Source organism: Coregonus lavaretus (genome assembly GCF_964263955.1).
Source record: "Coregonus lavaretus genome assembly, chromosome: 23".
Lineage (NCBI taxonomy): Eukaryota > Metazoa > Chordata > Actinopteri > Salmoniformes > Salmonidae > Coregonus > Coregonus lavaretus.
In genome coordinates, this window is record NC_140010.1 from 33,833,668 (window position 1) to 33,845,751 (window position 12,084).

Consider the following 12,084-nt stretch of genomic DNA (forward strand, 5'->3'; position numbering starts at 1 on the left):
TCCATAAAAACAGTTAAGGTCTCCATAAAGACAGCGGTCTAAAGCACTGCATCGCAGTGCTTGAGGCGTCACTACAGACCCGGGTTCGATCTCGGGCTGTGTCACAGCCGGGCCGCGACCGGGAGACCCATGAGGCGGCGTACAATTGGCCCAGCCTCGTCCGGGTTAGGGGAGGGTTTGGCCGGCCGGGATGTCCTTGTCCCATCTCACTCTAGTGACTCCTGTGGCGGGCCGGGCGCATGCACGCTGACATGGTTCGCCAGTTTTACGGTGTTTCCTCCGACACATTGGTGCGGCTGGCTTCCGGGTTAAGCGAGCAGTGTGTCAAGAAGCAGTGCGGCTTGGCAGGGTCGTGTTTCGGAGGACGCATGGCTCTCGACCTTCACTTCTCCCAAGTCCGTACAGGAGTTGCAGCGATGGGACAAGACTGTAACTACCAATTGGGGAGAAAAACGGCTAAAAAGGAAGAAAATAATAATAATAATAACACTTTTAAGGTCGTTTACAAAGGATGAACAGTCTGCAATTTTATTGTTCTCTCTTTTCCTTTCTCTTCCCATCATTGCATTAAGCCCCTGCCATGCGTGTCCTGGATTGCCTGTACAGAAACTCTGTTCCACACTTTATCCTTGAAGTCCTTTTTAGCGTTCCACATTTTTGACCAGAATTCATTTTCTTTCTCCTTTACAGCATCAGTATCTCCTTTCAGGAAAGCAAACTTCAGTTCATTGAGGCACATTTTCAAGTCCTTAGAAACCCAGGGCTTGTTGTTGGGAAATACTCTGACAGTGTTTGTGTTAATGACAGTATACTCACAGAACTGGATGTATGATGTGATGCTGTCTGTCAACTCGTGGGGTTCCCTGCAGGAGTCAAAGAACACCTCCCAGTCTGTGATGTCAAAACAATCCTTGAGCTCCTCCCTGCTCTCCTCTGACCATACCTGAATGAATTTCTCTACAGGTTTTTTGCGTGTATCTCGGTAGGAGATGGATAACATTGGGTGCTCTGCACACTGCCTTGTATGCGTCCTCTACGTTGCCATAACACTGGTCCAGGATGCAAGTTGGACAGGTGACATACTGTTGCAGAGTGGGGAGGTGCGTGGAGAGGGAGAGCCGCTAACTCAGCCAGTTTATTATTTAGTGATTGCACATTTGACAGGGTGATCAGCGGGAGTGGGTGACGGTTTCCCCGCCTCTGTAGTCTCTGTTCCTAACACCACCTCTTGAGCCTCACTTCTTCTTAGTTTCCCTTTTTGACGTTGTAGAATAACCATCAGGCAAGGCAATGCTGTTTTCGAGAGTGTGAGCTTTATCTCAGAAAGAGAGCAGAAACTCATGGGAGTAGGTGATGGCGGTTGATTTACTCACTGAATACATACAACCTCCTTTTGTGATTGTAAAGTTTTGCACATATTACAACGATTAGAATAAAAAAAAGTCACACAATCCACGTACAATCCCCTTTCAAATTTGCGATGCACTTGGATTTACGCCTTGATCACACTGGTAGTGTCTTTGCATTTTGGTACACCAGAAGTGCATTCATTTCCAATGGAACGCTGTGTTTGCCTTGCAGCATTGCGTTGCAGAGGCAGTTTCAGTGCGTTCTGTGTGGTGCATACGTTAGATTTATCGAACATATGCGTCCAACTGTATGCGTAGACGGATTGACAGAAACGGTAGCAGAAGGTGAATGTTGAACTTTTGTTGCACACATATCCAGATGATGCTGCGTACCATTTTGCACAATGACTCTGTTGGTGTTATACAAAACGAAACAAAATTGAGCGATTATAACTATAAACAAACAATTCAAGCAGGTGAGCTCAGGGTCTGGCAGCAGTGCCGCGCCCCCACATTGCAACATCAGTAAGACCCTGGAGCTGATCATGCACTACAGGACTCTCGTTTGCAACTGTTGATTATGTTAGCTAGCTGGCTATGGCTATCCAACACATTCAGTACCGCAGGTGGTATTGAATGTGTCAATGTCTGTCACCTTGATTACTTAAATTTCTCTCTACCTGTGCACCTACGTGTAAACTTTCATTCCTAGGCTAGGTTGTAGCAACCTCATGATTGATATAGAGAAAATGTGAGTATCATTTAGTAGCCTAAACCTATCAATGTTACATTGAGCTGGGTGAATGGAATATGAATGACAGTCATCCAATATGCTGTAATAGAAATAAGGCCATGCTCATCTAAAATGTTTTGCGTCCTCTCGCATCTTAAACGGCACCAACTGCCACTGATATCCAGGTTGCACCCGGTTTAGCACTCAGTGTGTAGAGGGAGTAGCATGAGCAGTGACCAAAAACATATCAGACATTGAATGAATATAAAATGTTAATATCTTTGGCTGTGAGTGATGGAAAAAAAATCAGCCATAGTGACAATTGTATGAATAATTCAATGGATGATTTGTGCACAAAAGTGATGACTAAAGTGTCTTATTAGGAATATTCAAATCTGACTTCTCTATGTGGCTGTGTATGGAAATTGTATTTCTGGGCCGGGCGTCAGTTAAACTGCAGTACCGAAGTAAAACTGTAGGAGCAGTCGAAACCGTGCTTCTAGACCGGAACCCTGTCCCTTTGGACTCGGCAGAGGCTAGGCACACCCAATGATTTACATATACACTAGATAGCTAAAGGCGGCGCTGTGTTGACACCACCGTGCCTCCATCTTGGCACTCCCCTAACGGTGTAAAAATATTTTGGAAGCTATAGAAATGCCTTTATTAATGTCTACATTCGTTTTTGCCACATTTATTATATTACATCCACGTTAATGCATACTTTTAAATTATATTATGTGAGCTAAACATAAAATTGAAAAAATATATAAAAACATTTTCCTTAAAGTAGAATTACTAATGTTACTGTCCCCACTATAACAAAAAAAATAATTAAATAAATGTAATTTTGTCCTTGAAACATTTAATTGAAATACTGTAGAATTCCAGTCACTCCTATGAAGGACTGCTCCTACTGGGGAGTGCCAATATGGCCGACCGGTGGCTTCAAAGCCTCTCAATGACCAATACATAGCATCCGCAATCTAGGGTTTACATTATATACATAATTGGGCCCAACCCATCACCCCACTGATAGCTCCTGATTCAATTATTTTGCCATCTATCCCTTTCTTGTATGACTGTATTCAACATAAATATGTTTTGATTTAGAATGATTGTTTCAACAATTTCCTATTGAAATACACTTAGATAACCATAATGTAATCTGAATTCAGTGTCATTGGGGAAAAAACATGCTCATCATTGCAGCATTCCATGGTCAACATTATTTCCAATAAGCATCAATGATGTCAAAAGCATGAAGACTCCTTTATTGGCAAGGTGGACAGGCGTACAGTAACAGTAAACGCTTAGAAACCCGTAGTAAACAGTTGTGTTTGGATTGTCAAGACTGTAGACAAGTGTTCTGGGCCCAGTTTCCCAAAAGCATCATAAGGCTAAGTTGAACTTAGCCTTGAGATGCTTTTGGGAAACCGGGACCTGGTCAGGAGAGAAACATAGGAACAGCGTGTCTGAAACTCAGAGGGATCTCCTACTCTACTGATGTTATCCAGAAAATTCTGAAAGTTTGAGTATTTTTTTAATGGCAGACATATGGAAACTAAAACATTTGGTTGAGTACTGTAGTTGAAATCTGTCCCATTTTTTCTCCCAAAGCTCGGAAGGTAGCTACAAATAAATACGCAGCCTCCGACAAAGTCTATAGTTCTTCATTTCGGACATATATATAGAAATAATAAATAAACTGTACACAAAGCATTGTGAGGAAAATATACAAAACAATAAATGAAAAATACAAAACAATAAATGATAGACAGTCATTAAAAATGTTGCATGACAGTTAAGGAAGGTAGAAAGGCTTGCTTGAGTTCTTGACTGTTTGTACTCCTTAGCTACGTTATGCAGTGGCGTATCTCCACCTTATCAAATATCAAATCTATGCTGAAAAAAAACATATGGACGTATAAGGCTCCAGGAAGTCTCATTTCTAGATCTTTCGTAAAACCCAACATAAATTTACTCCACGATGGCGGTTCAATATTAGTTTTTCGTCCACAGATGAGTTTATCTTAGTTACTTGAATACTCTCCTTATGAATCTTGCAGCGAAAATCATGTATCTTTATCAAAACATACTGTAGTTAGTTACAAAAAGGTTCAATTCCATAACACAACAAGTCCCCTATTTCAGCTGCAGTGGTCCAGCCTGTGCTGTGCATCAATTGTAATAATCAAGCCACATAATACCAGAATACAGACAGAATACTAACGTGGATTAGTCAAGTTACATTACACTCAACTGTTATGGAAGTGCAGACTTGTAAAAGTACCATACAAAGTGCTTTGGTTGCTTTACAAATACAATGAATCAAAATGTCCAACCATTCAAACATACCACTTCTTTAAGACAAGTACAGTTATCAGGGGATTATTGTTCTGAAACAGAAAACCTATTGGACAGAACGGGTACACAGGGAGGGCGACATGATCAACAATGCTGTCAGTCAGTCATTGATGGAAATTAGCCAGGGGCAAAATGGAAATTACAGTACGAGTTGTGTCATGCTTGCTTGGCACTTGTATTGTCATTGGCTTTGTCCCTGTGAAGAGCAGAATATTGACCAATGACAAAATAAAAAGGGGGGAAACATTCTGGCACAGAACTGGCCCATGACAGAATTGCGCTTGAGTGGCACATCTTTCAAACATCTCTGAAATAGTTTGGCAAATATTACAACATTTTCTTCACAAACCCAGATGACATATGTACATGCTACCAATGTATCTTATTTAGTCATTCAACTGGTTGAAAATGTGACCAGTGATGATGGTACCTGTGGAAAACATGATGGACTTGAAAGGACATTGTCCACAGACCTACTGTCAAACACTTCTCATCTTTGTCCAGGTTCCCCCAAAAAACAACTAGTTCTCCTAACGAGACAGGGTATGTAAGTGCTGGTTACACCTTCAATGTGTTCATTGATTGGTTCAAGCCCTTTCAAGCAGGATATTGGCTGTGAGTTAAATTGCAAAGTGCTAAAAGTGGAGGCAGACCAATGAAAATGGGTGCCGTAAAAAGGTTAATGATACACACAATTACAACATAAAGCAGTATGTATACACTTTGAGTGACTTCCAAAAAACAAAATCATACAGAAAAGTGTTGATTCTTAACTGAAGACCTTGTTTTGGGTACAGTAACACCATAGCTAAACCCAATCAAATTAACATACCTATAGTCCATTTACAGTAGGTATGGGCATTTTTAATGCCTTGAATTGTATTACATGTGCTGACTTCAATTCAGAATTTCAACACTGGGAGGCTCCAGGTGCAGACAGCATAGCTTTGTCTTACTTTTATACCCATATAACAACTGGCTCAGGGTTGGTTTTGTAGGTTTACACGTAACAGTTCAGGTTAGGACTGTGTGAGGAAGAACTGACCCTAAACCAGTTGTTAAGAGTTTGACTGAAGCAGCAGCACTACAGCTGCATTACAATCTTAGCACAAGACCCCTTGCGAGGCACCTAGTAGCAATTGCAACAGGGGTACCTAAAAAGTATTGTTGCTGCATTTAAACAATATATTCCTCAATCCATTCTGAGGGCCTGCTCTGTACTATGTCCTTTGTAGTAAATATCTGGTAAGGTCTGCAGTTTACCAGTAAAAACCACTTCCGGCACTATTTTGAAAGGACTTGAATAAAATATAAAATGATCAACAGTTGTAAAGGCAGGCAAATATTGCCATTGGCCAAGTTCCTGTTTATTGCGCTGTTTGGCATAATGTCTCAAAATACTTTATGGTGTTTGTTGATACTAAGCTTAACGCGTCGTCAATTGTTTCAAGCAGTCATAAGTAGTCAAAAGGAAGACGTGTCCCGCAAAATTCCTCGCTCCTTCGTCGTAGACCTTGGGTTGGCTGGCAAAACAGGAAGGTTGGTTTTCTCAGCATCTCTGAAAAACGTAAGCCAAACATGGTGACGCATGTTCAACTCAGAGACATATCGGTAAAACACAAAAGACCAGCTCAAAAACACGGTTTCCTGTACTCTGCAACCGAACAAGTAGGAACAGTGGGGCTCTCATCTCTCCAGTGCAAGGTGACTGCTGTGTAAGTGCAGACTTCCTGAACGCACCCCCTTTACATTCTCTACCTCAGCTTTGTCCTGCAATTCAGTCCAAGGAAGCCAAAGATGGGGGGTAAAGGGGTCAGGGGGAGGCACAGAAAATCAACAAAAAAACGAACAAAAAATAACATTGCACTGGTGTTATGTACCTAGCCTGAAGCGCCTCACACCGGCATTGCCTTCTTGGTCATGTTCTCTGTCTTCGGCAGCCTCCCTGTCTGGTTCAGAGTCTGCGGACAAAGTCCTACCACCGACATTGAGGACAGAGGTGGCCATTTTGGAAAGCCCCTGATAGTGTGGGTGAGCAGTGGCAGACACGGAATGGAGTCTGCTGTCCGGGTCAGTTCTAGAAGGCTCCCCCCCAGTGCTACTGTACCCCTCCTCCTCTTCCGGGGGGCTCTCTGTGTCGGACTCGCCTTCCTCCTCTAGGGTCAGCTCAAACTGGAATTTGTCTCCGGTGGAGGATCCACCTCCGGCCCCCATGGCTCCCCCAGGCAGGCCCACCTTGTCCTGGGCCTCGGGGGTGGGCGAGGGGCTGTGGGGGATCATGCTCTGATACCACTCGCGGTTGTCCTCCAGCGTGTCTAGGATCTCTTGGGCGTCGGGATGGACCAGGTCGGCCCACGTCTCCCATAGAGGGTGGACGATGTAGTCTATGAAGCCCACCTGGAGGGGAAGAGGAATATATTTATTGACATATTTGTCAGAGAGGCAGACTTTTCCGTTCAGACAGTGTATGTGTGTGTATGTCTCTATGCATGTGTACATAGTGTGTATACTGTATGTGTCTCTGTGCTTGTGTGTGCATGTGTGTGTAGTAACCATACCTGGTTCTTCTCAATGGAGGCGTTGTGTTTGTCACACATGGGGCTGATCTCCATGCCCTTGTCCCTCTCCCTGTCCCCCTGGGTGAAGAACTCCACCATGATGCGGTCGGTCCACTGGCGGTACAGCTCCAGGGGCTTGGTGGGGTTACTGAGGTCAGCACAGTGAACCATGTTCTGGAGGACCTGGAGAGAACCAAAACCAGTTCTTATTGAGCATCGAGGAAATGAAATGGCCATAGAATCATATCGGTCAATCAATCAAATCTATTTTATAAAGCTCTTTTTACATCAGCAGTTGTCACAAAGTGCTTATACAGAAACCCAACCTAAAACCCCAAAGAGCAAGCAATGCAGATGTAGAAGCACATTGGCTAGGAAAAACTCCCTAGAAAGGGAGGAACCTAGAGAGGAACCAGGATCCAAGGGGTGGCCAGTCCATTTCTGTCTGTGCAGGGTTGAGATTATAAGAGTACGTGGCCATTAAGGCCAGATCGTTCTTCAAAATGTTCAAAAGTTCATAGATGACCATAAGGGTCAAATAGTAATCACAGTGGTTATAGAGGGTGCAACAAGTCAGCACCTCAGGAGTAAATGTAAGTTGGCTTTTCATATCTGAGCATTCAGAGGTCGAGACAGCAGGTGCGGTAATATGACAGTAATATGTTCCCAATGGTTCAGTTGGTTGGAGCATGATGCTGTCAGTTTAGGCCAGTGTTTTGGGTTCAATTCCTGCATATGCCACATACAATGAATGAATGGGTTAATTGTAAGAGTCTTTGGATGAAAGTGTCAGGCAAATGGCCATATTATCATCTAATTCACATCAGTTATGCTGAATATGATTCCCTGCTAAGAGAATGAATCTGATTCTTTCTGAGTCTAACCTGGATGCGATCTCCGTAGTTGTCCAGCAGCAGCACTCCAGAGCTGGTCACCTTCTTGGTCTCCACCATGGTCTTCAGGTCAGCCAGCAGGTTCATGTGTTTGGACATGTCTGTGGCTAACACCATGTCTATGACCATCTTGCGTAGGGACTGTCTCTGTTTCTTGCTGAGGTTCTGGAAGATGTCACAGTTGTTTTCCTGCAGCAGCTTGAAGCCTACAGCCAGGTGGTGGTTCTCCAGGACTGACACGTCATTGTACATCAGGGCCAGCTCTGAGTCTGGACGGACACACAGGAGAGGATGGATAAGTGTTATACAGACAAAGACAGATATAAACGCACACACACAAAGATAGATATTCTACAGCAAGGGTCTCAAACTGGCGGAATGTGGGCCAGATGCGGCCCGTGAATTGATTTAATGTGGACACAAAACCACAAAGGATTCCAATATTTTAAACTGTAGGAGCAGTCGAAACCGTGCTTCTAGACTGGAACCCTGGCCCCTTGGACTTGACAGAGGCTAGGCCCACCCAATGATTTACATATACACTAGATAGCTAAAGGCGGCGCTGTGTTGACACCACCGTGCCTCCATCTTGGCACTCCCCTAACGGTGTAAAAATATTTTGGAAGCTATAGAAATGCATTTATTAATGTCTACATTCGTTTTTGCCACATTTATTATATTACATCCACGTTAATGCATACTTTTAAATTATATTATGTGAGCTAAACCTAAAAATGAAAAAATATATTAAAACATTTTCGTTAAAGTAGAACTACTAATGTTACTGTCCCCACTACAACAACTAAATACTTAAATACATGTAATTTTGTCCTTGAAACATTTAATTGAAATACTGTAGAATTCCATTCATTCCTATGAAGGACTGCTCCTACTGGGGAGTGCCAATATGGCCGACCGGTGGCTTCAAAGCCTCTCAATGACCAATACATAGCATCCGCAATCTAGGGTTTACATTATATACATAATTGGGCCCAACCCATCACCCCACTGATAGCTCCTGATTCAATTATTTTGCCATCTATCCCTTTCTTGTATGACTGTATTCAACATAAATATGTTTTGATTTAGAATGATTGTTTCAACAATTTCCTATTGAAATACACTTAGATAACCATAATGTAATCTGAATTCAGTGTCATTGGGGAAAAAACATGCTTATCATTGCAGCATTCCATGGTCAACATTATTTCCAATAAGCATCAATGATGTCAAAAGCATGAAGACTCCTTTATTGGCAAGGTGGACAGGCGTACAGTAACAGTAAACGCTTAGAAACCCGTAGTAAACAGTTGTGTTTGGATTGTCAAGACTGTAGACAAGTGTTCTGGGCCCAGTTTCCCAAAAGTTGAACTTAGCCTTGAGATGCTTTTGGGAAACCGGGACCTGGTCAGGAGAGAAACATAGGAACAGCGTGTCTGAAACTCAGAGGGATCTCCTACTCTACTGATGTTATCCAGAAAATTAATGGCAGACATATGGAAACTAAAACATTTGGTTGAGTACTGTAGTTGAAATCTGTCCAATTTTTTCTCCCAAAGCTCGGAAGGTAGCTACAAATAAATACGCAGCCACCGACAAAGTGTATAGTTCTTCATTTCTTCATATTTTTGCTTTCTTTAATGGCAGACATATGGAAACTAAAACAACCTTGAGAGGAACTAGGATCCGAGGGGTGGCCAGTCCATTTCTGGCTGTGCAGGGTTGAGATTATAAGAGTACGTGGCCATTAAGGCCAGATCGTTCTTCAAGATGTTCAAAAGTTCATAGATGACCATAAGGGTCAAATAGTAATCACAGTGGTTATAGAGGGTGCAACAAGTCAGTACCTCAGGAGTAAATGTCAGTTGGCTTTTCATATCTGAGTATTCAGAGGTCGAGAGAGCAGGTGCGGTAATATGACAGTAATATGTTCCCAATGGTTCAGTTGGTTGGAGCATGATGCTGTCAGTTTAGGCCAGTGTTTTGGGTTCAATTACTGCATATGCCACATACAATGAATGAATGGGTTAATTGTAAGAGGCTTTGGACAGATATAAGCGCACACACACAAAGATAGATATTCTACAGCAGGGTGTCACGATCGTCAAGCATAGAGGAGGACCAAGGCGCAGCGTGTGCAAAATACATCTCTTTATTTTGGAAGAGAGAAAAACACGAAACCGAACACTATCCAAAACTTACAAAACAACAAACGACCGTGAAGCTAAATAACGTAAGTGCACAGACAAGCAACAAACGTTCAATATAGACAATTACCCACAAACACATGATGCCCATGGCTGCCTTAAATATGGCTCCCAATTAGAGACAATAAACCACAGCTGTCTCCAATTGAGAACCAATCTAGGCAGCCATCAACATACAAACACCTAGACAAGACATTACCCCATAAACCTACAAACCCCTAGACAAACCAAAACACATACTTCACCATGTCACACCCTGACCTAACTAAAATATGAATGAAAACAAAGATAACTAAGGCCAAGGTGTGACATAACCCCCCCCTTAAGGTGCGAACTCCGGGCGGACCAGCATAAAGTCTAGGGGAGGGTCTGGGTGGGCGTCTGTCCACAGTGGCGGCTCTGGCACTGGTCGTGGTCCCCACCCCACCATAGTCACTACCCGCTTACGTAGCCTCCTCCAAATGACCACCCTCCAACTTAACCCCACTGGATTAAGGGGCAGCACCGGACTAAGGGGCAGCACCAGGATAAGGAGCAGCACCAGGATAAGGAGCAGCACCAGGATAAGGGGCAGCACCGGACTAAGGGGCAGCACCAGGCTAAGGGGCAGCACCGGACTAAGGGGCAGCACCGGACTGAATGGCGGATCCTGGCTGGCTGGCTCTGGCGGATCCTGGCTGGCTGGCGGATCCTGGCTGGACGGCTCTGGCGGATCCCGGCTGGACGGCTCTGGCGGATCCTGGCTGGACGGCTCTGGCGGATCCTGGCTGGACGGCTCTGGCGGATCCTGGCTGGACGGCTCTGGCGGATCCTGGCTGGACGGCTCATGGCTGGCTGACGGATCTGGCTGCTCATGGCTGGCTGACGGATCTGGCTGCTCATGGCTGGCTGACGGATCTGGCTGCTCATGGCTGGCTGAAGGATCTGGCTGCTCATGGCTGGCTGACGGATCTGGCTGCTCATGGCTGGCTGACGGATCTGGCTGCTCATGGCTGGCGGAAGGCTCTGGCTGATCCTGTCTGGCGGAAGGCTCTGGCTGATCCTGTCTGGCGGAAGGCTCTGGCTGATCCTGTCTGGCGGAAGGCTCTGGCTGATCCTGTCTGGCGGAAGGCTCTAGCGGCTCCTGTCTGGCGGAAGGTTTTAGCGGCTCCGGTCTGGCGGACGGCTCTGAAGGCTCATGGCAGACGGGCGGCTTAGCCGGCTCAGTACAGACGGGCAGTTCATGCAGCGCTTGGCAGACGGACAGTTCAGACGGCGTTGGGCAGACGGGCAGTTCAGGCGCCATTAGGCAGACGGCAGACTCTGGCCGGGCGAGACGCCCTATAGGCCTGGTGCGTGGTGCCGGAACTGGAGGTACCGGGCTGAGGACACGCATCTCAGGTCTAGTGCGGGGAGAAGGAACAGGGCATGCTGGACCCTGGGGACGCACATAAGGCCTAGTGCGTGGTGCCGGAACTGGTGGTCCCAGGCTGAGGACACGCATCTCAGGGCTAGTGCGGGGAGCAGCAACAGGACGCACATGACTCCGGGGACACACAGGAGGCTTGGTGCGTGGTGTAGGCACTGGTGGTACTGGGCTGGAGCGGGGAGGTGGCGCCGGAAATACCGGACCGTGCAGGCTTACTGGCTCCCTTGAGCACTGAGCCTGCCCAACCTTACCTGGTTGTATGCTCCCCGTCGCCCGACCAGTACGGGAAGGTGGAATAACCCGCACCGGGCTATGTAGGCGAACCGGGGACACCATGCGTAAGGCTGGTGCCATGTAAGCCGGCCCGAGGAGACGCACTGGTGGCCAGATGCGTTGGGCCGGCTTCATGACATCCGGCTCAACGCTCAATCTAGCCCGGCCGATACGTGGAGCTGGAATGTACCGAACCGGGCTATGCACGCGTACAGGAGACACCATGCGCTCTACTGCGTAACACGGTGTCTGCCCGTACTCTCGCTCTCCACGGTAAGTACAGGGAGTAGGCGCAG

At 45.6% G+C, this 12,084-nt stretch overlaps 1 protein-coding gene across 1 annotated transcript in view; it reads right to left on the reverse strand.

Annotated features, from left to right (window-relative positions):
* Positions 1 to 3,342: 3,342 nt before the first annotated feature.
* The window catches only part of LOC311098940 (3',5'-cyclic-AMP phosphodiesterase 4C-like), a 73,777-nt gene continuing 65,035 nt past the window's right edge, over positions 3,343 to 12,084 (reverse strand). The window contains exons 13-15 of the mRNA XM_084139495.1: positions 7,892 to 8,169; positions 7,008 to 7,190; positions 3,343 to 6,846 (exon numbers count right to left, since the gene is read on the reverse strand). Of these exons, the coding sequence (XP_083995621.1) occupies positions 6,322 to 6,846; positions 7,008 to 7,190; positions 7,892 to 8,169 (986 nt within the window). The 3' untranslated portion in view covers positions 3,343 to 6,321. The remainder of the gene's footprint in view (positions 6,847 to 7,007; positions 7,191 to 7,891; positions 8,170 to 12,084) is intronic.